Below are 27987 nucleotides of genomic sequence, written 5' to 3'. Positions count from 1 at the left end.
TAGTTCAGTTCTAGTTCAGTTCTAGTTCAGTTCAAGTTCAGTTCTAGTTCAGTTCTAGTTCAGTTCTAGTTCAGTTCTAGTTCAGTTCTAGTTCAGTTCTAGTGCAGTTCTAGTTCAGTTCTAGTTCAGTTTCTAGTTCAGTTCTAGTTCAGTTCTAGTCCAGTTCTAGTTCAGTTCTAGTTCAGTTCTAGTTCAGCTCTAGTTCAGTTCTAGTTCAGTTCTAGTTCAGTCTAGTTCAGTTCTAGTCCAGTTCTAGTTCAGTTCTAGTTCAGTTCTAGTTCAGTTCTAGTTCAGTTTCAGTTCCAGTTTTTAGTTCTAGTTCAGTCTAGTTCAGTTCTAGTTCAGTTCTAGTTCAGTTCTAGTTCAGTTGTAGTTCTAGTTCCAGTTCAGTTCCGTTTCAGTTCAGTTCAGTTCCGTGTTCAGTTTCTAGTTCAGTTCTAGTTCAGTTCTCTTCCGTTCATTTCAGTTCTAGTTCAGTTCTAGGTCAGTTCTAGTTCAGTTCTAGTTCAGTTCTAGTTCAGTTCTTGCTCAGTTCTAGTTCAGTTCTAGTTCAGTTCTAGTCAGTTCTAGTTCAGTTCTGGTTCAGTTCTAGTTCAGTTCTAGTTCAGTTCTAGTTCAGTTCTAGTTCAGTTCTAGTTCAGTTTAGTTCTAGCTCAGTTCTAGTTTAGTTCTAGTTTACTTCTCGATCAGTTATATTTCTGTTTGGGGTTCTTAGAATCTTTAGGAATGCAAATTGAGCTATTACTAATCTGTTCAAATCAATTTTGTGTTCATCCCACTGTTTCAGTGTTTTTGTTGTTGTGAAAAAAACATTCATTCGTTCGGTTTTTGCACACAGAAAAAGCCCATGTGCCGCGCGTTTAATATGTCTGTCTGTCTGCCCACAAGCTGTGGCAGGCACACATACATACATACATTTATACAACCAAACTTTAGTTAGGCAGCCAAGCAGGCAGGCGAGGCAACACAAGGCAATCATTCAGACAAGCAAAACAGTCAGCCACAAAAACTCACATACATACACACACAGGCAGGAAGGCTGGCTGTCAGGCAGGCATTCAGTTAGTTACACAAAAAGCAATCGGAAAGGAAGGCAGGCAGGAGAGTCAAACAGAGCACAATCAAACAAACTCCCCAAACACACTGGCTGGCTGGCTACTACAACAAAAAAATCCAAACAAAAACAACTAACTACTCTACACTCTATTCAAGAGCACACACAGAACATGTGAAAATAACAACAATAACAAAAGAAATATAAGAACTTTTTGTCGTCGTTGGTGTTGTTGTTGCTGTAGTGGCCAACTCACAACAACTGTGTGTCGTTAGCAATATAGTAGCAGCAGCAGAGAGCAGTAAAACGCTGTGGCAGTAGGAAAAAAATAAAACATACAGAATTTTGTACACACATTGCATACAATCATGGTGAGTCGTCGAGTATAAAGTAAAAAGCGTTTTTAATACGTTTATTTTACGTTTTTTTTGCTGATGGTTTTGTTGTTATTGCTATTGTGTGTTTTTGAGTTTTTCATCATCATCATCATCATCGCCATTGCCATCGTCAACAACAAACAGCAGAGTATATCACCAGAGCACCAAACCAAGCAGCCAACACCAACCAACCAGCGCCAGCATTGCTTTTAGCTTTGTATGCGCTTCACAATGCTTTGCTGAATTTTCAATTTCAGTTGTAAGCTGACTGCAATCAGCGTTGGAAGTGAACTTAAAACAAAAATTACAAAACGTGAAGAAAAAAACAAAGTGAAATAATTTATAAAAACAAAAAATACAATAAATGTAATAAAAACACGTGTAATAATAATAAAAAAAACTAAATACAATTTAATCCAGACAAGCAGAGAACATTTAAAGAAAACTTAATAATTATTTAAAATTAAAATATTACACCGGTCATTTTCAAGAAAACGTAACAAAATTTTACAATTTATGTGAGCAGTTGGACTAATTAACTCCTTTTTATAAAATACTCTCGCTCTCGTGTCGAAAGCTCTCTTTGTGTGTTTTTCTTTCTTTATCTTAATCATTGATTGACATTGATTGATCAAAATAAAAGAAAAATTCACCTTTAATATAACTCTCAAACACAATCATATTCACTTGCAGAGATGGAAAATCTGCACCATAGAACTGAGCTAGAATTCAACTAGAACTGAACTAAATCTGAACTAGAACGGAACTAGAACTGAACTAGAACTGAACTAGATCTGAACTAGAACTGAACTAGAACTGAACTAGAACTGAACTAGAACTGAACTAGAACTGAACTAGAACTGAACTAGAACTGAACTAGAACTGAACTAGAACTGAACTAGAACTGAACTAGAACTGAACTAGAACTGAACTAGAACTGAACTAGAACTGAACTAGAACTGAACTAGAACTGAACTAGAACTGAACTAGAACTGAACTAGAACTGAACTAGAACTGAACTGGAAATGAACTAGAACTAAACTAGAACTGAACTAGAACCGAACTAGAACTGAACTAGAACTGAACTAGAACTGAACTACAACTGAACTACAACTGAACTACAACTGAACTACAACTGAACTAGTACTGAACTACAACTGAACTAGAACTGAACTAGAACTGAACTAGAACTAACTAGAACTGAACTAGAACTGAACTAGAACTGAACTAGAACTGAACTGAACTAGAACTGAACTAGAACTGAACTAGAACTGAACTAGAACTGAACTAGAACTGAACTAGAACTGAACTAGAACTGAACTAGAACTGAACTAGAACTGAACTACAACTTAACTAGAACTGAACTAGAACTGAACTAGAACTGAGCTAGAACTGAACTAGAACTGAACTAGAACTGGAATAGAACTGAACTAGAACTGAACTAGAAATGAACTAGAACTGAACTTGAACTGAACTTGAACTGAACTTGAACTGAACTTGAACTGAACTTGAACTGAACTTGAACTGAACTAGAACTAAACTAGAACTGAATTAGATTTGAACTAGAACTGCCTATTTAAAGACACTATAGACAGATATCCACAAGAATTACTCAATATTCTGTATCTGAACACATACAACAACAAATCAAACCATTAAACAGGACTTTATTGATATTTTTTCTCAGAAGAATAAAAAATAAACAAACGATTTGGCAATATTGATTTTATAGCTGCTTTTTGTTATTGTTCTTTTTTATTAATGTGGTTTTTGCTTTGCTGGCCTAGGCATATGCTCCAGTTTAAATTGCTTTTATAGAGGGAGTTGGATTATTGACTTAAAAAAGTCTCTCTTCCTAAAGTAACCCTTTCTCCAAATTACTAACCATACAATTTTTCCATATGTTCTCTATAGTAAGTTATTTATTAAAAAATATATATTAGTGAAACACTTTTTTCTCCTTTCCATAACAATAAACGTCAGAGTGTATATTTTTGCCTTTACCTTGTTTTTTTTTTTTTTTTTTTTTTTTTTTTTTTTTTTTTTGTGTGTTTTTATTGTGAATTATTGATTTTGAATTTAGTTCACAACATTCCAATTCTTTAACGCAACAATAATAACATTAAAAACAAAAATCCATTAGTGTTTTTTTTGGAATGGAATTCCTAACTGATGTTTTTGTATTTTAGATTATTTGTGACAATTTGAGACAGACAGGTGGCTGGAATGTTTAAAAAATTTAATGTGGTCAAATAATTCTCGATTGCGGTTAATGAGAGAGGTGAGTGTGATAGCGTGGTGGATCTCTCAATAAAAAGGGGTTAACGATTGTCCGAACTCAACAAGAACTGAACTAGAACTGAACTAGAACTGAACTAGAACTGAACTAGAACTGAACTAGAACTGAACTAGAACTGAACTAGAACTGAACTAGAACTGAACTAGAACTGAACTAGAACTGAACTAGAACTGAACTAGAACTGAACTAGAACTGAACTAGAACTGAACTAGAACTGAACTAGAACTGAACTAGAACTGAACTAGAACTGAACTAGAACTGAACTGGAACTGAACTAGAACTGAATTAGAACTGAACTAGAACTGAACTAGAACTGAACTAGAACTGAACTAGAACTGAACTAGAACTGAACTAGAACTGAACTAGAACTGAACTAGAACTAACTAGAACTGAACTAGAACTGAACTAGAACTGAACTAGAACTGAACTAGAACTGAACTAAATTAGAACTGAACTAGAACTGAACTAGAACTGAACTAGAACTGAACTAGAACTGAACTAAAACTGAACTAGAACTAAACTAGAACTTAACTAGAACTTAACTAGAACTGAACTAGAACTGAACTAGAACTGAACTAGAACTGAATTAGAACTGAACTAGAACTGAACTAGAACTGAACTAGAACTGAATTAGAACTGAATTAGAACTGAATTAGAACTGAACTAGAACTGAACTAGAACTAAACTAGAACTGAACTAGAGCTGAACTAGAACTGAACTAGAACTGAACTAGAACTGAACTAGAACTGAACTAGAACTGAACTAGAACTGAACTAGAACTGAACTAGAACTGAACTAGAACTGAACTAGACCTGAACTAGAACTGAACTAGTACTGAATTAGAACTGAATTAGAACTGAACTAGAACTGAACTAAAACTGAACTAGAACTGAACTAGAACTGAACTAGAACTGAACTAGGACTGAACTAGAACTTAACTAGAACTGAACTAGAACTGAACTAGAACTGAACTAGAACTGAACTAGAACTGAACTAGAACTGAACTAGAACTGAACTAGAACTGAACTAGAACTGAACTAGAACTGAACTAGAACTGAACTAGAACTGAACTAGGACTGAACTAGAACTTAACTAGAACTGAACTAGAACTGAACTAGAACTGAACTAGAATTGAACTAGAACTGAACTGGAACTAAACTAAACTAGAACTTAACTGGAACTAAAAAAAATAAAATAGAACTGAACTGCAATTCTTTTAAATACTTGATTCTTTTATTTCTGTAGATTCCAAACTTAGCTGTTTCATACTCCATCATATTCCCCTTGAACTATCAAACCAAAATTTTCTTTATAATTTAATTAACTTAAAAAAATAATTGTAATTTGAAACACCTCTATGTTTGCTGATATAGGGATACTTTCTTACTACCAGGAACTATTTGGCCATTTCTATAGTTAAAGCAAAAATATCAAAAAAAAGAAAGAAAGAAAAATAAAACCAAGATGTAATTTTCAACAACTTCTCTCTACCCCACTTTGATTATTCGATTGACGCTAGCTGGCTGGCTGTATGGAAAGCAATAGAACAAACGAACGAACACACCCATGTTGTTTTAAAATAAAGAATCTCCCCCATATAGAAAAACGAGCCTTTTGCAAAATCATCATCATCATCAGCAGCAGTAGTCGTTGTAGTAACAAAACATCACTGCTGCATGGCCTAACAGAGTGCCTGCTTGCTAGCTAGATGGCTGGCTGACTGGCTATATGGTTGGTTTGGTTTGCTGGCTGTGAGCTCTTGATAACTGCTTAGCTCTCCATTCATTTTTAGTTTGTACTTGTGAACGTTGTACGAGTATAATATGAGGTTTATGCTGCCATTACAAACTACTGTATATTGGTTTGAGTGGTATACCACTCAACTTGTGAAATTCCTGACGCAATTTACAGAAAAAAACCAACAAAACGAACAAATGAAAGAACAAAAAAATTGTATATTAAAATAAAAAAAAAAAACCAAAAAGCAACAAAACTTAAACAAGAACGGACAGTTAAAGGCATTGAAATAAAAAAGCCCTCCTCATCATCATCATGTGCGAGTACTACATAGAAACAATGTAGAACCGGCAAATCGTGGACTCGACCTGAATCAGAACTGAACTAGAATTTAACTAGAACTGAACTAAACTGAACTAGAACTGAACTAGAACTGAACTAGAACTGAACTAGAACTGAACTAGAACTGAACTAGAACTGAACTAGAACTGAACTAGAACTGAACTAGAACTGAACTAGAACTGAACTAGAACTGAACTAGAACTGAACTAGAACTGAACTAGAACTGAACTAGAACTGAACTAGAACTGAACTAGAACTGAACTAGAACTGAACTAGAACTGAACTAGAACTGAACTAGAACTGAACTGAAGTAGACTAACTAGAACTGAACTAGAAACTGAACTACGAAATGAACTAGAACTTGAACTAGAACTGAACTAGGAAACTGAATAACTGAACTAGAACTGAACTAGAATGACTAAACTGAACTAGAACTAAGAACTGAACTAGAATGAACTAGAACTGAACTAGACTGAACTAGAACTGAACTAGAACTGAACTAGAAATGAACTAGAACTGAACTAGAACTTAGAACTGGACTAGAACTGACTAGAACTGAACTAGAACTGAACTAGAACTGAACTAGAACTGAACTAGAACTGAACTAGAACTGAACTAGAACTGAACTAGAACTGAACTAGAACTAAACTAGAACTAAACTAGAACTGAACTAGAACTGAACTAGAACTAGAACTGAGCTAGAAATGAACTAGAACTGAAGTAGATCTGAACTAGAATTGAGTCACTAAACATTTTGGACATACTGTGCATACTGACTCCTTGAAAAACTACTGGGCTGTACACTTTCTCATACTTCTTTCTCATGCATACATGTAGTCAGTCAGTCCGTCATTCGTATATTTAGTCGTAAAAAGTAGCAAGCAATAAACACAACTAACATAGACACAAATGCAGATACAGACGACAAAACGACCGACAACATATTCACTCGTATGCGTTGCTTACGAATTAATGCGAGTGAGTGTGTCAGTGGCAGCAGTTTGTGTAAGCTTTTGTTGGCTGGTCTGGGTTCTGATGTGATGTGATGAAGAAAGACTATGACTCCTCATTCTATGAATGCAGCACACAAAACACAGTCACACTATTTGCCACAAAACTGAACTGAACAGAAAAAATCTGCAAAAAAAAAAAACAACAACAAAAACTAAACGACATCGACGAACCACACGCTAATTTTCACCGTTGATTTTTGTATTGTAAAAATGTATGTTTTGTTATGGCCTGGATGGATGGATGGCTGACTGGCTGGCTGGATGACTCTGATGTCGTTGTCGATGCTGTGCATGGTGGTGGTGGTGATAATGATGATGGTTGGTCGGTCATTGGGACGCCTTGTCTCTTTAGAAAACAAATGGAAATCAAACCGAACCAAACAAAACCTAAAAATAATAAAAATGTATTCAACAATATTTTAAAGCACTCCAGCTCTGCACACATACACATATTTAATGCAGTTAGTAACTGTCAGCCAGCAACTCGCTTAAAAAGTTTTTTTTTTACACTATAGAGCAGCTGCTGCTACTCCTCTTTCTATTCGTGAGGAGTTGCTAATGCAACACACATATTTTGCCACAGAAGAATACAAAAAATATTGTCTGCAGTCGAAAAAGTCATAAAGAATCCTAACAGAAATAATGGAAATCAAAATTGAATAAAATGTATATATGCAAATGCCTGTCAATGCCAAATTTTGAAAACATGCAATTTCCAGAAAGAAATTATGATCGTTTGTTTAAGTTTTAGTACTACTTAAGTTCCATTTCATTTCTAGTTCAGTTCTAATTCAGTTCTAGTTCAGTTCTGGTTCAGTTCTAATTCAGTTCTAGTTCAGTTCTAGTTTTGATCTAGTTCAGTTCTAATTCAATTCTAATTCAGTTTTAGTTTTGTTCTAGGTTAGTTCTAGGTCAGTTGTGGTTCAGTTCTAGTTCAGTTCTTGTTCAGTTCTAGTTATATTCTAGTTCAGTTCTAGTTTTGATCTAGTTCAGTTCTAATTCAGTTCTAGTTCTAGTTCTTGTTCAGTTCTTGTTCAGTTCTAGTTCAGTTCTTGTTCAGTTCTAGTTAAGTTCTAATTCAGTTCTAGTTCAGTTCTTGTTCAGTTCTAGTTCTATTTTTTAGTTTTAGTTTTGTTCTAGTTTAGCTCTAGGGTAGTTCTAGATCAGTTCTAGCTCAGTTCTAGTTCTATTTCATGTCAAGTTCAGTTCTAGTTAATTAATAATTTAGCCACGTTTCTGCGTTTACTCGTCAAATACTTAACATTACAAGATTTTAAAGTACATATAAAGATTATTATTATTATTTTTAACTTAATGGAGCGACTGTCTAAATGACTTCTTCGTCTTATTATTTGGTGGGTTCTGTTGTTTTGGCTGCTTGCTTGTCTTTTTACTAAATGCTGCTGCTGTTGTACAACTTCAACTTCTGACTACTTCAAACTGACTAATGATGATAAACATAATAATGAAGTTGTTATTGCTGTTGTTGTCATTATTACTCTTTGCGCTATTATTTGTTGTAATGTGTTTTGGTTGCTATTATTACTATTGTTTGCCTGTCTAGGTTTATTTGGAACTCTATGGTGGCGGCATTAAATGCTGATGAATTTTTATAGACATCTAGACAGGGACGTGTTTTGCCTATTTGCCAAATGTTGTTTTAAAGTTAAAAATTAAAGAACTGGTCTTACAGTTTAACTTTAGTTAGCTAATAACTAAGAATTACTAATAATTCCTCCATATATTTTTTCTTTTTATTTCACTTTACCCGCCTTAAATTGGCAAATTTTCTCCTGTTTTATCACACGTTGTAGTATTTAATGCTGAACATGATGATTTTGTGTTTTGTTTAAGTTGTTCTTCATGTTTGTTAAAAGAGTTTTTTTTTTCTGTTGCCTTAAACCATTACTTAATTTTTTACTTATTTCATATGTCTACGGTCGAATGAGCTAAGCTTTAAAACTCCGCACTATACCACAAAGTGAAAAAAACACTTATCCAAGCATTTCCTGTCATTTAGGTGCTGGAATGGCAAAAAACAAAGAAAATAAAAAGTTACTTAAAGAAATCAAACAATACTTTAGGTTCTTAACTATTCAACACACACACACAACATATTAAAATGACTATTGCTTTATGTTTTAACTTATTTTTCTTATTTTAAGCTATTTTTTTTTACTTTTTTACATATTTTATTTAAAATTGTCTACATCAAATCCTTTAATTAACTTAAAGCAAAGTCAGAGTATTTTTTATTGTTGAGTGTTTAAGTGTCAAACCTAAATTAACCACTTGTAGCGTTAAATAAAGTGTTGCCATATTAATGTTTTTATTAGCGTTTTATTTAAAGCAATAATTTAGAATTTTACAGTTTATGCAAAAAGGGCAAGATTTCCTACAAAAAATTTGCAACTTTATGCATATTTTTGCACAGTTCTATTTGTTTATAAACTTTTTTGTTACACTGTACGCTTTTATACAATGTTGCTTAAAGTATTTTATTTATTCCCATTTTTTTCCTTTTTTAGTTCTTTGCTCCCCCGTTTCTTTTCACTTTACTCTTGTGTTTTTCTTGTTTTTTTGCTATTGTGTTTTCTTTTCAACATTTGTTATTGCTTTCGGGTTCTTTTAAAGCTTAAGCTGTAACAACACATGTCATGCTTGTTTCTTTTTACTCTGCTTAATGTTTGCAGTTGTTGTTAGTAATGGTTGATGTGATGAAAGGGGGGTGTACAGAGATATGTATATAGTGGAGATTGAATGATGATGACGAGATGATAACTTATACAAAAGAATATTAACGTTATATGTACATATGTATGTGAGATGTTGATGGTGATAATGATGCTGGACTGGTGATGTCTTTGGCTTTTTAAAGCAAAATTAGAAACGAAATAATGTTGTTGTTAATAATGATGTTGTTGTGTGTACTCGTAAGTTTATTATTGTAGTTTTTCTCTTTGTTGTAGTTTTTTTATTTCTAGTTGTGTGTGTGTATTTTTCCTTTAATGTTTTCATTTGTTTTGTTGTTAGGAATGAGTGCGTTGGGATTTGTTAGCTTTTGTTGTTGTTATTGGTTTCCTTTGCTTATGGAATGTTTTGTGATTTGTTTGAAAGGCAGAAAGGACTAAGATACTACACTATAGAGTCTATAGTATAGACTAGACTATAGACTAGACTATAGACTAGACTATAGACTAGACTATAGACTAGACTAGACTAGACTATAGACTAGACTATAGACTAGACTATAGACTAGACTATAGACTAGACTATAGACTAGACTATAGACTAGACTAGACTAGACTATAGACTAGACTATAGACTAGACTATAGACTAGACTGTGGACTAGAATATAATCTAGACCGTAGACTAGTGTTTAGTTTAGAATATAGCCTAATCTATAGTCTAGACTATAGACTAGACTATAGACTAGACTATAGACTAGACTATAGACTAGACTATAGACTAGACTATAGACTAGACTATAGACTAGACTATAGACTAGACTATAGACTAGACAATAGACTAGACTATAGCCTAGACTATATACTAGACTAGAGACTAGACTATAAACTAGACTATAGACTAGACTATATACTAGACTGTAGACTAGAATATGTATAAACTATACTGTAGACTAGACTAGACTACACTATAGAGTCTATAGTATAGACTAGACTATGGACTAGACTATAGACTAGACTATGGACTAGACTATAGACTAGACTATAGACTAGACTATAGACTAGACTATAGACTAGTCTATAGACTAGACTATAGACTAGACTATAGACTAGACTATAGACTAGACTATAGACTAGACTATAGACTAGACTATAGACTAGACTATAGACTAGACTATAGACTAGACTATAGACTAGACTATAGACTAGACTATAGACTAGACTATAGACTAGACTATAGACTAGACTATAGACTAGACTATAGACTAGACTATAGACTAGACTATAGACTAGACTATAGACTAGACTATAGACTAGACTGTGGACTAGAATATAATCTAGACCGTATAATAATTTAGAATTTTACAGTTTATGCAAAAAGGGCAAGATTTCCTACAAAAAATTTGCAACTTTATGCATATTTTTGCACAGTTCTATTTGTTTATAAACTTTTTTGTTACACTGTACGCTTTTATACAATGTTGCTTAAAGTATTTTATTTATTCCCATTTTTTTCCTTTTTTAGTTCTTTGCTCCCCCGTTTCTTTTCACTTTACTCTTGTGTTTTTCTTGTTTTTTTGCTATTGTGTTTTCTTTTCAACATTTGTTATTGCTTTCGGGTTCTTTTAAAGCTTAAGCTGTAACAACACATGTCATGCTTGTTTCTTTTTACTCTGCTTAATGTTTGCAGTTGTTGTTAGTAATGGTTGATGTGATGAAAGGGGGGTGTACAGAGATATGTATATAGTGGAGATTGAATGATGATGACGAGATGATAACTTATACAAAAGAATATTAACGTTATATGTACATATGTATGTGAGATGTTGATGGTGATAATGATGCTGGACTGGTGATGTCTTTGGCTTTTTAAAGCAAAATTAGAAACGAAATAATGTTGTTGTTAATAATGATGTTGTTGTGTGTACTCGTAAGTTTATTATTGTAGTTTTTCTCTTTGTTGTAGTTTTTTTATTTCTAGTTGTGTGTGTGTATTTTTCCTTTAATGTTTTCATTTGTTTTGTTGTTAGGAATGAGTGCGTTGGGATTTGTTAGCTTTTGTTGTTGTTATTGGTTTCCTTTGCTTATGGAATGTTTTGTGATTTGTTTGAAAGGCAGAAAGGACTAAGATACTACACTATAGAGTCTATAGTATAGACTAGACTATAGACTAGACTATAGACTAGACTATAGACTAGACTATAGACTAGACTATAGACTAGACTATAGACTAGACTATAGACTAGACTATAGACTAGACTATAGACTAGACTATAGACTAGACTATAGACTAGACTATAGACTAGACTATAGACTAGACTATAGACTAGACTATAGACTAGACTATAGACTAGACTATAGACTAGACTATAGACTAGACTGTGGACTAGAATATAATCTAGACCGTAGACTAGTGTTTAGTTTAGACTAGACTATAGACTAGACTATAGACTAGACTATAGACTAGACTATAGACTAGACTATAGACTAGACTATAGACTAGACTATAGACTAGTCTATAGACTAGACTATAGACTAGACTATAGACTAGACAATAGACTAGACTATAGCCTAGACTATATACTAGACTAGAGACTAGACTATAAACTAGACTATAGACTAGACTATATACTAGACTGTAGACTAGAATATGTATAAACTATACTGTAGACTAGACTAGACTACACTATAGAGTCTATAGTATAGACTAGACTATGGACTAGACTATAGACTAGACTATGGACTAGACTATAGACTAGACTATAGACTAGACTATAGACTAGACTATAGACTAGACTATAGACTAGACTATAGACTAGACTATAGACTAGACTATAGACTAGACTATAGACTAGACTATAGACTAGACTATAGACTAGACTATAGACTAGACTATAGACTAGACTATAGACTAGACTATAGACTAATCTATAGTCTAGTCTATAGACTAGACTATAGACTAGACTATAGACTAGACTATAGACTAGACTATAGACTAGACTATAGACTAGACTATAGACTAGACTATAGACTAGACAATAGACTAGACTATAGCCTAGACTATATACTAGACTAGAGACTAGACTATAAACTAGACTATAGACTAGACTATATACTAGACTGTAGACTAGAATATGTATAAACTATACTGTAGACTAGACTAGACTACACTATAGAGTCTATAGTATAGACTAGACTATGGACTAGACTATAGACTAGACTATGGACTAGACTATAGACTAGACTATAGACTAGACTATAGACTAGACTATAGACTAGTCTATAGACTAGACTATAGACTAGACTATAGACTAGACTATAGACTAGACTATAGACTAGACTATAGACTAGACTATAGACTAGACTATAGACTAGACTATAGACTAGACTATAGACTAGACTATAGACTAGACTATAGACTAGACTATAGACTAGACTATAGACTAGACTATAGACTAGACTATAGACTAGACTATAGACTAGACTGTGGACTAGAATATAATCTAGACCGTAGACTAGTGTTTAGTTTAGAATATAGCCTAATCTATAGTCTAGACTAGACTAGACTAGACTAGACTATAGACTAGACTATAGACTAGACTATAGACTAGACTATAGACTAGACTATAGACTAGACTATAGACTAGACTATAGACTAGACTATAGACTAGACTATAGACTAGACTATAGACTAGACTATAGACTAGACTATAGACTAGACTATAGACTAGACTATAGACTAGACAATAGACTAGACTATAGCCTAGACTATATACTAGACTAGACTATAAACTAGACTATAGACTAGACTATATACTAGACTGTAGACTAGAATATGTATAAACTATACTGTAGACTAGAATATAAACTAGACCATAGACTAGTGTTTAGTTTAGTATATAGCCTAATCTATAGTCTAGTCTATATGTATTACGGTCTTGTCATTGGTCCAAACTTTAATTTACTCCAATCGATTTTTCAAATTTTATTTTTTTCTCCCTATTGTTTCTTCACATTTGTTTACATTTCTACATACACATACACTTTTAACAGCTTTGGCTGAAGTCCAATCAACAGTAATGACAACAACAATAACAACAACAGTAACAGCTATAATAATAGAGCTCCAACAGTGAAATGGAAAAGAACACCCCCTCCCCCCCATCCCTTTATTGCTTTTTCTTTTTCTTTGTATTTGTTTTGTCTCTGTTCTAGCTAAACTGTGTACAATAATAACAATGCCGTTGATGATGATGAAGATGTTGTTTTTGTTGGGTAGAGTAATGATGTTTATAACAATAATAATGTTGATGAGGTTTGTTATTGTTTTGTTATGAGTTTTTTTCCCAGTTTGTGCTTTAATATTTTTGTAGCTGTTTAAACATTGTTGCTAATATTAAATGTTGTTGTTGTTGTTCGGTTAGTTCAGTTAGTTCAGGGCGAATACTATATCTGCTTAAAGCTTATTAGACGTTATAAATCATTGGAATTATTAGCATTATTTTGGAATATGACGGAGCCATTTCAACATTTAAGATTTTTAACATTACTTTTTAAATTTCTATTAACTACCTAGCAACAATGTGTTCATTCATTGTTATAAAGATTTTACTGTTTTCTTTAGTACATTTTCTCTTCTTTTCTTTCACTCTTGAGTCTGAAACTTAACAACAACTACAAACAATGTGAATGTCTTATTGATTTCCATGCCGACAACGTACAAAACAGCCCGAAACGCCTGTTAGCATACAAAATATTTTCAGTTTACAATTTCATTATTATGTTCAAATCATCTGTGAAGATGAATGAACATCATTATTATCAACATTTCAAATTCATTATTATCCTCTTTGTTAGTGTTTTACAGGCTTCATTCACATCATTTTGGAAATTTTGTTTTATTTTAAGACGCTTTATATAATAGTTGAAAAGTATTTTTAACGAAGTTTTAGTTCAAATTAAAAATTTGTAAAAAAAATACATACATGTTAAGAAATTGAACTAAACCTTTTTTTTTACCAAAAAACTAGAAATGAGGAACTATTTACTTAAAAGTTCTTATAAATTCTACAAAATATCGTTGAAGGATTAAGAATAAAGTCTAAATTACAATTGATGATAATTTAGCTATTTATCAGACACTTTTAGTGATATTAAAAAAATTGGCAACACTATTTGGCTTTAAGAAACTAACAACACAATAAATAATGTAAACAAAACGCGCACACACGTTATTAGACACAAATGAAAACCTGTGACAAAAATATGAAAACAAAAACAAGAGAGAGAGCTAGTCAACAAAAATGTAAACAAACCACACATATTTACACACAAATGCAAAATATTTAGTCCCCTAGCATAAAATGTAAACAAAACAAGAGAGCGAGAGATAATTAACAGAGTAAGAAACCGCGTTGGCTGTTAGCTCACTAACGCCGTCCAAATTTTGCCAGCTAACGCCGTTGATTTTGAATCGGCTTGGTTCTCTGTAATTAATTCTTGTTGTTTTGTTTTAAAAAACAATTAAATTAAAGAAATTTGTGTTTTTAACTAATAAATATTATCAATTTAAGAGTAAAATATGTTAATTAATAATAAATAACGGAAAATAAAATAATAAAAGGAAAACTGTGAGCAAATAGTGACAATTACTTTCTATTAAAGAAAATACCGTTAAATTTCAAATTAAACAGCAAAAGAAGAAAGAGAAACATTGAAATAAAAACAGAGATGTTTACAAAATAATAAATTAAAAAAAATTTTCAAATAAAATTGAAAAATAAAGTAAATTTTTTAAAAATTAATACAATTTTTAAAATAAACAAATAAATTATGAATAAAACATTTAAAATAAACAATATTTTAATAAAATAAAGAAAAAATCTAATAAATTCAATGGAAAAAAATTAATTTAATAAAAAAACTAAACAAATGCTTAAAAACTTGTTTCAAAAATATCACAATTAAAGAGTAACGGTTCAAAATCTACACGTTTTTTTGAAAAATCAAATATGGCACCCAAAAAATCCACCATTGTTTTAAATGTTGAACAATTTATAAGAGATGTGGAGCAAAGACCAGCCATTTGGAATCGTAATTTTCATTGTAATAAAGCATTTCTAGAACAAATGTGGGATGAACTGTCGGCGGAGCACAAATTGCCCAGTAAGTAGGATTTTTTTGAGGAAATTTCTAAACAAAATTCCTAAAAATGTGCTATTTCCTTCCTTATAGAAGTGGTACTCAAAGCCAAATGGAAGGGTTTAAGGGATAACTTTCGTGTCGAATACAAACGTATACCAAGATCAGATTCAGGAGAGTTTCTGGTAGAACCGGCCACCTTTGAATCGAAATGGATACATTATTATGCTTTGTTGTTTTTAAGTAAGTAATGGGGAGGAAAAGAGATAAACTTATTCCTAAATGTGGTTATTTTTTGTTTTTAAACTTTAGCCGAACATATGCGTCATCGGGTGCCCAAAAACGAACAGGATCAGGCTTTCTATTTTGCCCAACAAAGTCAAGATTGTGAAAAAACCGTTGTAGAACCAGATCTCACTAATGGTTTAATACGACGCATACAGGACAGTGATGAAGAATTCGATGAAGATGATGTCGAAGAAGATGAAGATGATGTAACTGAAACCACACCACCTGCAGCTCATTCACAGCCCTTAACCACTATGGGTACTTTACCGGGTGCCATAATAAAAACCGAAGATGCACGTAATTTACTCAAGAATATAGATAAAGAGGTGCAAGATCTCTCTAAGAAATCTCTAGACAATAGAGATCAACTACAGGAGACAAATAGCTCGACAGCTTTACAATTGCAACAGGCCACCACTATTTCCTCCACGACCACCGGTACAGGTTTATGTTTGGTTACAACAGCACCCACCGTGCCAAATACTACATCGTTGGTAACGGGAGCAGCCTCTTTATCCTCTTCAGCTTCTTCAGTTTCTAGTACTACATCCTCCAATTCTTCTTCTTGTTTATCAACACTCAATGTTTTTCAAACTTCACCACCTATAGCTCATACCACAGCCTTAGCGGTAGCGGCTACTTTAGCCTCCATGAATGGTGTTTCACATAATTCCTTAATAACAGCCAACCCTCCGGTAATCAATAATCTTTCCCAATCAGTCTTGCCCAGTGCAATGGTTTTACCAAATACTTGTCTAGCTGCGGCAGCTGCTGCCGCTGCCCAACAACAAAAAATACGTTCTGTTTCACCTCCGCCACTCTACAATAAGGCACATCATCCCCAACCCTCTTCCAATGGGGTCATGAGTAAAGAACGTTCTGATGATTTCCCACTCAATGCCAGCAATTGTTTACACGGTTCTCATGAACATTTAAATTTTACCAAACACTCCTATACTAATGGCCTCATTCCAGCTCTTAAACTAAAAAGACCGCGTCTATCGGAAGATAGTAATTTTAATGGTTCCTCTACCATGGATACCTCAACACCTACGCCTCTTGTACCCGAAGATGATGATTATCATTATTTGCTCTCCCTGCATCCCTATATGAAACAGCTGACGGCCGCTCAAAAGTTGCGCATACGCACGAAAATACAAAAACTAATATTTAAAGAACTCTACAAGGAGGATTTGGAAGAGTCCAAATAAACACCAAAGTCATTATTTAATATCTAGTTTTAACATTCTTACAGTATTTATATAAAAATGAAGAAAAAAAAATTCATTTCTTAAAAGATTTTGAAAATCTTTTTCTCTTTTTTTTTAAGTTTTGTAAATATTTAATAAAAGGATTTGTTTTAGTAAAAAATCCTCTGCATTTATTTAATTTACTTTTTTTCTAATTGCTTTTTAATTTAAATGTATGTTTTTTTAAGTTTCAATTATTGTATAATTGTGTAATTTTAAGTCTGTATTTAAATATTGTAAAATGTTTTTTGAAAAAAAAAAAAAAATAAAAAAATAAAAAAAAACAAGAATTTATTGATGGATTTATGTTGTAAAAATTTGTGAAAAAGAGTTTTATTTTTTTTTTTGAAAAGTTTCTAAATTTTTAAACAAAGTTCAGTTCCAGTTCAGTTCTAGTTCAGTTTTAGATCAATACTAGTTCAGTTCTAAATAATTAAGTTCAGTTATAAATCAGTTTAGTTCTACTAAAGTTCTAGTTTAGTTCAGTTCTATTGTAATTCCAGTTCAGTTCCAGATCAGTTCTAGTTCACTTCTATTTCAGTTCTAGTTTAGTTCTAGTTCACTTCTATTTTAGTTCTAGTTTAGTTCTATTTCAGTTCTAGTTTAGTTCTAGTGTAGTTCTAGTTCAGTTGTAGTTCAGTTCTAGTTCAGTTCCAGTCCAATTTTAGTTCAGTTCTAGTCCAATTTAAGTTCAGTTTTAGTTCAGTTCTAATTCAGTTCTACTTCAGTTCTAGTTCATTTCTAGTTCAGTTCTAGTTCAGTTCTAGTTCAGTTCTAGTTCAGTTTTAGTTCAGTTCTAATTCAGTTCTAGTTCAGTTCTAGTTCAGTTTTAGTTCAGTTCTAGTTCAGTTCTAGTTCAGTTCTAGTTCAGTTTTAGTTCAGTTCTAGTTCATTTCTAGTTCAGTTCTAGTTCAGTTCTAGTTCAGTTCTAGTTCTAGTTCAGTTCTAGTTCAGTTCTAGTTCAGTTTTAGTTCAGTTCTAATTCAGTTTTAGTTCAGTTCTAGTTCAGTTCTAGTTCAGTTCTAGTTCAGTTCTAGTTCAGTTCTAGTTCAGTTTTAGTTCAGTTCTAATTCAGTTCTAGTTCAGTTCTAGTTCAGTTTTAGTTCAGTTCTAGTTCAGTTCTAGTTCAGTTCTAGTTCTAGTTCAGTTCTAGTTCAGTTCTAGTTCAGTTCTAGTTCAGTTTTAGTTCAGTTCTAGTTCAGTTCTAGTTCAGTTCTAGTTCTAGTTCAGTTCTAGTTCAGTTTTAGTTCAGTTCTAGTTCAGTTCTAGTTCAGTTCTAGTTCAGTTCTAGTTCAGTTTTAGTTCAGTTCTAGTTCAGTTCTAATTCAGTTCTAGTTCAGTTCTAGTTCAGTTTTAGTTCAGTTCTAGTTCAGTTCTAGTTCAGTTCTAGTTCAGTTCTAGTTCAGTTCTAGTTTAGTTCTAGTTCAGTTCTAGTTCAGTTCTAGTTCAGTTCTAGTTCAGTTCTAGTTCAGTTCTTGTTCAGTTCTAGTTCAGTTGTAGTTCAGTTCTAGTTTACTCTTAGATCAGTTCTAGTTTAGTTCCAGTTCATCCCTAGCTTAGTTTCATTTCAGTTTTTGTTGTAACTGAGTTTTACTTTTAGTAATTCTTTTGTTTTAATCTCTAATTAATGTCCTATTCTTTTGTGATTCCAGGTGAAGTCTATGTGTTAGATGATGGCGGTGAAGTCGATTTGGATTTGGGCAACTATGAACGTTTTTTGGATGTTACTCTTCATCGTGATAATAACATTACCACGGGTAAAATCTATCAATTGGTTATAGAAAAAGAACGTAAAGGAGAATATTTGGGTAAAACTGTGCAAGGTAAGGAAGAAGTTTAAAGAATTCCTTAGAAAATTATACAAAATTTCGTTAATTTTTCTAATATAGTGGTTCCCCACATAACGGATGCTATCCAAGAATGGGTAGAACGTGTGGCCCAGACGCCCGTACGTGGTAATTCCAAACCCCAGGTGTGTATTGTCGAACTGGGTGGCACCATTGGTGATATTGAGGGTATGCCTTTCGTTGAAGCTTTCCGTCAATTTCAATTTCGTGTTAAACGTGAAAATTTCTGTGTGGCTCATGTTTCATTGGTACCCTCACCCTCCTCGACGGGAGAGCCCAAAACTAAACCCACACAAAGTTCTGTGCGTGAATTAAGAGGTTTTGGTTTAAGTCCCGATTTAATAGTTTGTCGTTCGGAAAAACCCATTGGTTTAGAGGTTAAAGAGAAAATCAGTAATTTCTGTCATGTGGCCCCAGATCAGGTGATTTGTATACATGATTTGAGTTCGATTTATCATGTACCCTTGTTAATGGAACAGACAGGAGTTATAGAGTTTTTGAATGAACGTTTGCAATTGAATATTTTGCCCAGCAAAAGGGAAAAGTGAGTATTTTTGAAGAAAATATTTTGAATAATTTACTAAATTTCTTTTTCTTCCTTAAGATGCTTACAACAATGGAAAGATTTGGCTAGACGTTCGGAGACATTACGCAAGAATGTGACCATTGCTTTGGTGGGTAAATACACCAAATTCAAGGATTCCTATGCATCTGTGATGAAGGCTTTGCAACATGCTGCCCTGGCGGCTGGTTATAATCTTAATATAAATTTCATTGATTCTACTTTATTGGAAAAAGAAACCCTACAAGAGGCTCCTTCCAAATACCACAGAGAATGGCAAATGTTGTGTGAAAGTGATGGTGTTTTAGTGCCAGGCGGTTTTGGTTCTAGAGGCATTGAGGGCAAGATTAAGGCTTGCCAATGGTGTCGCGAGAATCGCAAACCTTTCTTGGGTATTTGCTTGGGTTTGCAGGCTGCTGTTATAGAATTTGCCCGTAATGTTTTGGGTCTTAAAGATGCTCATACCACAGAGATAGATCCCAAAACATCGAATGCTTTGGTCATTGATATGCCTGAACATCATACCGGACAAATGGGTGGCACTATGCGTTTGGGTAAACGCACCACCATCTTTGCGGATGAACCTAGTATCATAAGACAATTATATGGTAATCCCAAAACTGTAGATGAACGTCACAGACATCGTTATGAGGTCAATCCCAAATATGTGCCACAACTGGAAGAGCATGGCATGCGTTTTGTGGGTTGTGATGATACTAAAACACGTATGGAAGTTATAGAATTAAGAGATCATCCCTACTATGTGGGCACCCAATACCATCCTGAGTATTTGTCCCGTCCTCTCAAACCCTCACCACCATTCCTGGGTTTAATTTTAGCCTCCGTGGGTCGCCTACCCAATTATATAGCCAGAGGCTGTCGTCTATCGCCTCGCCAAATGTCCGATGTATCCTCCGATGAAGAGGATATGTTGGTATCCGATGCGCTTAAACATTTAAAATTGAATGGTAATGCTAACTTAACCCCTAATGGTAAAACTTTGTTATTAAATGGTAGTGCTTCAGCCTCAGATTCTGAAGCTACTCCTGCTCCAGTAAATGGTTCGGCTTAAATTGCATGCAAATAACTATTGCATATAAAGTTTATACATATATTTTTTGAATATTTAATATTAAATAACGAAATTTCAAGTCTTCTTAACTTGTATTTTTACTATTATAAAGAAAACACAATTTTTTGTCTAGCCTGTAAGTCCAAATAAGAAAAAAAAAAACTTTAAATGAAATAAAACTAATCATTTTACTTAAATTTATTAAGCAAATCCAAACAACAAATAAACACTGTTAAAATTGTACACTTATAAATAAGTTTCCCCCACTGTTCAACTAGTAATAAAACTCTCCCCTCTCTTTTTGTTTATTAATATATGCTCTTTTTTTTATATATACATTTATATAATTTTATATATTTACCATAGTTTAACTTAAATACAACTTTCTTTTTGTAATAATTTAAGTTTATTGTAACGTTGGCCTTAGTTTATTGAATAAAATCATGTTTTATTGGAATATCATTTATAAAATACAACAAAAATATAATAAATTTAAATAAAAATCTGTTTTAATAAATGTTTTTCATTGCTATTCATAAAAAGCAGTTTGAAATACTAAATTTTTGACAAAATTTATTGAAAATTTACAAAAATCCTGTTATATGTTTATGTTGGAAATGCTTTCAAATCACTTTCAACACTATTAAGCCATACAAAGTCTTAAAAAACATATAAATATATTAAATTTTGCTGAAATTTAAACATTTTATTATTTTTTACATAATTTTTTATTCAAAAAGTAATTTTTGCAGTTAATTTTGTTTAAATTTAAAGCAATTAACTTAACATTTAAAAAATCTCTCAATTACAACTTGGCAGCACATTTTATTAAACACAGTGGCATTCTCTTTCTTACAGCTAAAAAACAGTGTGGCAGCTTGCCAGCGGCAGGCTTCTGTTAAATTAATTTGACATTTGTCGTGATTTGTTTAACATCGGAAAGAAAAATTTTAAAATTTGCAGAAAATACATAAAATTAGTGCAAAAATTTAAAAAAAAGACTTGCAAAATAATATGGACAAATTAACCACTATAATTGCCACCTTATTTAAGGCTGCCGATATGTGTTTGCCATTGTCAGTTTGGTAATGGCCGATTAGATAGCTGCAGGAGCCTGGTAAGTTCTTTTACTTTGTTAATATTGAAGAAAATATAATTTTGCGACTTTTTAAAAAATAATAGTTTTGGAAGATTATAACAAAAAATTGCGAAATATTTTTGATTTCTGAAAAACCCATTAAATTGAAGTACATAACTTATTTCGAAAAAGTTTGCGAAATCCATTAATATGCATTTTTTAAAATGGCCGACAAACCATAAAAATATTCACTACTTCTCGACGTAAAAATTTGTTTAGGTACTTTTTTAAAAATAAAAGTTTTGAAAGGAAAAGACAAAAATCGCAAAATATTTTTTATGTGCAAAAAAGTCAATAAACTAAAATAACTTATTTTAAAGAAATTTTCGGAAATCATTGATAAGTATGTTTTAAAATGGCCGTCAAACTGCATAAATATATTCACCATACCTATATGCAATATAAAACAATTGGTACTTTTTAAAAATTAAACATTTTACTATAAAATGTCAAAAAAACTTAAATATTTTTTATATCTGAAAAAGTCAACAAAATTAAATAACTTATTTTAAAGAAATTTTTATAATCGGATAATATGTATGTATTTTTCAAAATGGCCATCAAATATAGAAAATATTTTCAACATAAAAGTATCATAAAATTTAGGTTATTTTTAAATTGAAAGATTTTGTTTACAAGTCAGTAATTTCGGCGCATTTTTTTAATATTTACCTTAGAAATCAAGTTTGAATTCAAAATTTTGTAAACAATTTCAAAATTGCAATTTTAAAATTGCCTCTAAAAAAGAAAAATATTTTTAAAAATTTTTTAGGTTAGTTTTAAAATAAAAAAGTTTCACACAAAATTAGTGTTTTTGGAAATTTTTTTTGCATAGATACGTTAGAAAACAAGTTTAAATTTAATATTTTGGAATTAAAATTTGAGAGTATGTATATTTTTAAATGACAGCGAAACATAAGAAATATTTGCACAACTGAATATTGTACTAATTAATTTAAAAATGTTCATATTTTTTTATATACAATTTAAGAAATTATTACGTTTTTTATTGCTATTTATAGAAGACAGTTTAAAATACTAAATTTTGACAAAAATTTATTGAAAATCTAAAAAATCCTGTAATACCTATGTTATGTTTAAAATGCTTGCAAAATCACTAAACAATTTCAACACTAGTTGTGTTTTGTTGCTAACGTTCAAAGGCAATTTCATATAAATTTAAAATTTATAAACGTTAGGAGTTAACGTGTAAAATTATACAAGTTAATTTCAACGTCGATAAAAGTGCTACCAATTCAAAAATAAAAATACAAATATTAATGTGTTTATGTCAAACAATAAAAAAATATTTTAAAATAAAATTTAAATCAAAGAAAATTACCAAATAAATAAACCTTTTCAAGAAATTGTAAATAATTTCAAGATTTAGCAGATTTCTTCTGTGGAGTGATGCCAAGTCAGGTAATGTTCGTTTTGTTGCTAACTTTAAGCGTTAACACTCATTGATAGCAACAAAACACAACTACTATTATTTCTTAAAAAAACATATAAATATATTAAATGCAGAAATTTAAACATTTTATTATTTTTTATATAATTTTTTATTCAAAAAGTAATTTTTGCAGTTAATTTTGTTTAATTTTAAAGATTATTATGAAATTTAAAAAATCTCTTTAAGTTTAACACTTTTTTTCTTCTTTTTATAACAATTACAACTTGGCAGCACTTTTTATTAAACACAGTGGCATTCTCTTTTTTTACAGTTAAAAAAACAGTGTGGCAGCCTTCTATTAAACTGATTTGACATTTGCTGTGATTTTGTTTAACATCGGAAGAAAAATTTAGAAAATACATAAAATTTGTGCAAACATTTAAAAAATATAGCAAAAAAAGACTTGCAAAATAACATGGACAAATTAACGACTATAAGTGCCACATTATTTATGGCCGCCGATGTGTTTGCCATTGTCAGTTTGGCCATGCCCGATTGGATAGTCACAGAGGAGGCTGGTAAGTTCTTTTACCTACATTTGTTAATATTGAAGAAAATATAATTCCTTTTTTTGATTAATTTCCAGGAGACATACGCCTTGGCCTCATGTGGACTTGCATGACCCTTTACAATCGGCCTCAAGTGTGCTATACTCCTGAGCTACAACCTGAATGGTTGATTGCTCTGGTCTGCATTTTTATAGGCTGCATTTGTATAACCACTACTGTTATACTATTGGCCTCTAGCACCTGGGATCGTAATGTTATCCCTTATGCCCGCTGGGTGGGCTTTACTGCCATGGTGTTATTTTGCTTAGCGGCAGTGGTTTTCCCGCTAGGATTTCACATTGAGGAGATAGGTGGTCAGGCCTATCAATTACCCAATACCTATAAAATAGGCATCTCGTACATATTATTTGTCTTGGCTTTGTGGATTACGGTGGTATCGGAATTGTTTGCCGGAAAAGTTTGTTTACCTCATTTTTAAAGGCGTAAAACCAGGTAAATTTTTTTGTAATTTTAAGTATAGAGACTGGATTTTTAGTTGTCTTTCTTTGGAAAGCTAAAGAAAGTTGTAATATAGTTGTAAGTTTAGAATAGTAATGTCTTCTCCCTATTTGGCCTGATGTAACCATCCTTCTAGTCCCAAGAAATCTCTTTTTAGGTTAAACAAATATTTTTTAATATTTTTTTTTTTTTTATAAATTTTCTTTACAAAAATTTTCGAAAGTCCAAATTATGAACAAATTGAGGATAGATCTATTACAAAATAAGATATTTAATGAAATCATAAAACAATATAAAAAATATTAATTCCTAAAATTCAAACTCGAATATATTTTAAAACAAGTGTAGTTTATCATAATTTCACTCAATTTTGGGTGAAAATCAATTGTCAATTTTCTATTTCACTTTAAAACTAAGTGAAAGAAGCATCTGTTTTATTGTTTTCTTTAGGTGTATTTTTTTTTTTTACTTTCTATGTGACTTTTTTGTTCTTTTGGTTTTGACAGGAAATCCAAGTGATAATAGAACAAATTTTTCTTTTTTTTCATTGTGAATATATTTTAAAAGTTAAGAAATAATTGTAAAAATCTTTGGGTATTGAAAAGTTTGAACACAATATTTAAGTGTATAAAACTTCTATTTCAATAAGCAATCTCAAATTAAAAAAAATTAGGGTCGGTTTTATAATTCATACTAAGGGACAAAAATTTTACATACGTTTGATAATTTTATACAAATTTCAAATCTTGTCATAGTGAGAATTATAAAATCCAGCCATAAGCACAAAAGAACTTCAAAGTTTAGATTAAATTGAATTTGAATGTGTTAATTAATCATAAAATTTTTTTTAATTAATCTTCATAAGCATTTTATATAGTGAAGTGTTATATTTTGTTGTTAATTTTTTAACATATTGTGTAAAATATCAAAATAAATGTATTAAAAACAAATTCTTTAAAAACAACAACAACTTACAACAGCAATTAATCTTTGTAATCAATAAATCATAACAACACAAATTTTCACGTAATAAATAATAATTTAACATAAATGAAATTTAAAGCAGAAATAGTGCTAAAATGCAAAGTCTAAAAAATGCCTTTTTACAAAAATTTTAAATTTTCTATAGAAAATGTTGCTCTTTTTGAAAAAATCTGTATATTTTTCAAAAAATTGGTGTCCTTTTTGCAAAATTTAAAAAACTGTTGCCCTTTTTGCAAAAGCAGCAAATTTTCTATAGAAAATGTTGCACTTTTTGCAAAAGCAGCATATTTTCCAAAGAAAATGTTGCACTTTTTGCAAAAGCAGCAAGTTTTCTATAGAAAATGTTGCATTTTTTGCAAAAGCAGCAAATTTTCTATACAAAATCTTGCACTTTTTGCAAAAGCAGAAAATTTTCGATAGAAAATGTAGCACTTTTTGCAAAAGCAGCAAATGTTCCATAGAAAATGTTGCACTTTTTGCAAAAGCAGCAAATTTTCTATAGAAAATGTTGCACTTTTTGTAAAAGCAGCAAATTTTCTATAGAAAATGTTGCACTTTTTGCAAAAGCAGCTAATTTTCTATAGAAAATGTTGAACTTTTTGCAAAAGCAGCAAATTTTCTATAGAAAATGTTGCACTTTTTGCAAAAGCAGCAAATTTTCCCTAGAAAATGTTGTACTTTTTGCAAAAGCAGCAAATTTTCTATAGAAAATTTTGCACATTTTGCAAAAGCAGCAAATTTTCTATAGAAAATGTTGCACTTTTTGGAAAAATAGCTTATTTTTCTAAAAAAATGTTGCACTTTTTGCAAAATTAACTAATTTTTATAGAAAATGTTGCACTTTTTGCAATTTTCTTAGGGTTAGGTTAGTTTTTTCTTCAAGATTCTAAAGGAATAAAACTAGTTTTTTTTTTTATTAGATTTGCTAACATTTTATATTTATTGTATTGCATTTTATTAAATTATTTTGTATTTGTTTTTACATAATTTTACAATAGCTTAAATAAATATAGTTTAGTTTATGTAATTTGTTTATAATTTTATTATTTTTAAAGATAATTTAGTTAATAAATTATATAGATTAGGTTTCAATGAAGCAGAAACAAATTAAATCACAAAATTTTTTTAAAATTTTTCATAAATTTAAGGGAAAATAAATTGCTTCCGCTTTATTTTTTTTTTAATCTATAATTTTCGGTAGTTTAGTTTCACTTTTTGTGTATATTTAAAAAAACACATACATAAATATTAATTTTAAAAAAATATATCCTAAATAAAGTTATTAATAACAAATTTAGTATAAAAAATAGTTTAAAATAGAATTTATATTTCTTTCAATTTGTGTTAGTATTTTAAATGTTTTAGGTTTTAACCGTGACATGTCCCTTTTTTTCATAAGACATGACCATGTTGCGAGAAATAGAAAAACTTTGAGGTAATATTTTTTTACAGGGTTAGATTTTACTAAAAGAAACAATAATAAAAAACAAACAAAGAATCTTAAACATTTTTTGTTTAACCTAAAAATATAACAAAGCAGTTTAGTTTAGCTAAAAGAAAAAAAAAAAAAAAAAAAATAAACGCCTTAAGCTAAAACACTTTTAACAATTTAGGGGATTAGTATTATGGGGTGGGGTATTATCTCTTTTGCTAAAGGCAGTAACCAAAAAATTTGTTTAAAATTTTGTTTAACCAGCAAAAAAGCAGGACCTATAAAAACCACTTCCTGGTATATTTATGGCTTAAGGTTAGAAAAATATTTAATAAATTATATTAAAATATAAACAAAACAATGAAAAGTTTTAACAATAACAAAGTATAAATAACAAAATGAACAAATAATTTTAATGATAATAAAAAGAAAACTTTTTTTATGTTTTTGTAAATAGAAAAAGTTATATTAAGCAGTTATTAAAATGAATTTAAACATTTTTCAAAAAATTTAGCCACTTTTTTAAAAAAAAGTTCTACATTTGCTACAGAAAGTTTGTAAATTTTGAGAAAATGGCAGCTTTTGCAAAAGGTGCGATATTTTTATAGAAAATTTGTAGCTTTTGCCAAAAGAGCAGCATTTTCTATGGAAAAATTGCAGTTTTTGCAAAAAGTGTAAGATTTTCTATAGAAAATTTGCAAGTTTTTCGAGAAGTGCAACATTTTTTATAGAAACTTTGTAGCTTTTGCAAAAAGTGCAACATTTTCTATAGAAAATTTGTAGCTTTTGCAAAAAGTGCAACATTTTCTATAGAAAATTTGTAGCTTTTGCAAAAAGTGCAACATTTTCTATAGAAAATTTTTATCTTTTGCAAAAAGTGCAACATTTTCTATAGAAAATTTGTAGCTTTTGCAAAAAGTGCAACATTTTCTATAGAAAATTTGTAGCTTTTGCAAAAAGTGCAACATTTTCTATAGAAAATTTGTAGATTTTGCAAAAAGTGCAACATTTTCTATAGAAAATTTGTAGCTTTTGCAAAAAGTGCAACATTTTCTATAGAAAATTTGTAGCTTTTGCAAAAAGTGCAACATTTTCTATAGAAAATTTGTAGCTTTTGCTAAAAGTGCAACATTTTCTATAGAAAATTTGTAGCTTTTGCTAAAAGTGCAACATTTTCTATAGAAAATTTGTAGCTTTTGCAAAAAGTGCAATATTTTCTATAGAAAATTTGTAGCTTTTGCAAAAAGTGCAATATTTTCTATAGAAAATTTGTAGCTTTTGCAAAAAGTGCAATATTTTCTAT

At 31.0% G+C, this 27987-nt stretch overlaps 2 protein-coding genes and 1 long non-coding RNA gene across 6 annotated transcripts in view; all 3 read left to right on the top strand.

The window, feature by feature from the left end:
- The window catches only part of LOC119600221 (CTP synthase), a 42003-nt gene extending 21154 nt beyond the window's left edge, over positions 1 to 20849 (top strand). For 2 of the 4 annotated variants that reach the window (XM_037950315.1, XM_037950316.1), the window contains exons 4-6: positions 18842 to 19012; positions 19079 to 19580; positions 19641 to 20849. In XM_037950315.1, the coding sequence (XP_037806243.1) occupies positions 18842 to 19012; positions 19079 to 19580; positions 19641 to 20670 (1703 nt within the window). In that variant the 3' untranslated portion in view covers positions 20671 to 20849. Of the gene's footprint in view, positions 1 to 15340; positions 15676 to 15744; positions 15895 to 15963; positions 17308 to 18841; positions 19013 to 19078; positions 19581 to 19640 lie in introns of those variants that run through there. The other 2 variants (XM_037950318.1, XM_037950317.1) reach the window with 2 other exon arrangements.
- Positions 811 to 15287, top strand: LOC119600222. Its single transcript, XR_005231132.1, has 2 exons — positions 811 to 1927; positions 15084 to 15287. It is a non-coding gene; the product is annotated as an uncharacterized LOC119600222 (long non-coding RNA).
- A 741-nt stretch (positions 20850 to 21590) lies between the features above and the next one.
- Positions 21591 to 25209, top strand: LOC119600254 (uncharacterized protein C16orf52 homolog A). The gene is made up of 3 exons (XM_037950369.1): positions 21591 to 21787; positions 23533 to 23779; positions 23848 to 25209. Exons 2-3 carry the CDS (start codon positions 23677 to 23679, stop codon positions 24246 to 24248), a joined length of 504 nt encoding a protein of 167 aa, XP_037806297.1. The 5' UTR covers positions 21591 to 21787; positions 23533 to 23676; the 3' UTR covers positions 24249 to 25209.
- The last annotated feature ends 2778 nt before the right edge of the window (positions 25210 to 27987 follow it).

This window comes from Lucilia sericata, unplaced genomic scaffold (assembly GCF_015586225.1).
Source record: "Lucilia sericata isolate MDLA Ls3-8-SP2 unplaced genomic scaffold, ASM1558622v1 Contig000108F_arrow, whole genome shotgun sequence".
Classification (NCBI taxonomy): domain Eukaryota; kingdom Metazoa; phylum Arthropoda; class Insecta; order Diptera; family Calliphoridae; genus Lucilia; species Lucilia sericata.
Note: the sequence above shows the minus strand (reverse complement) of the source record. Positions and strands in the feature narration are given on the sequence as shown.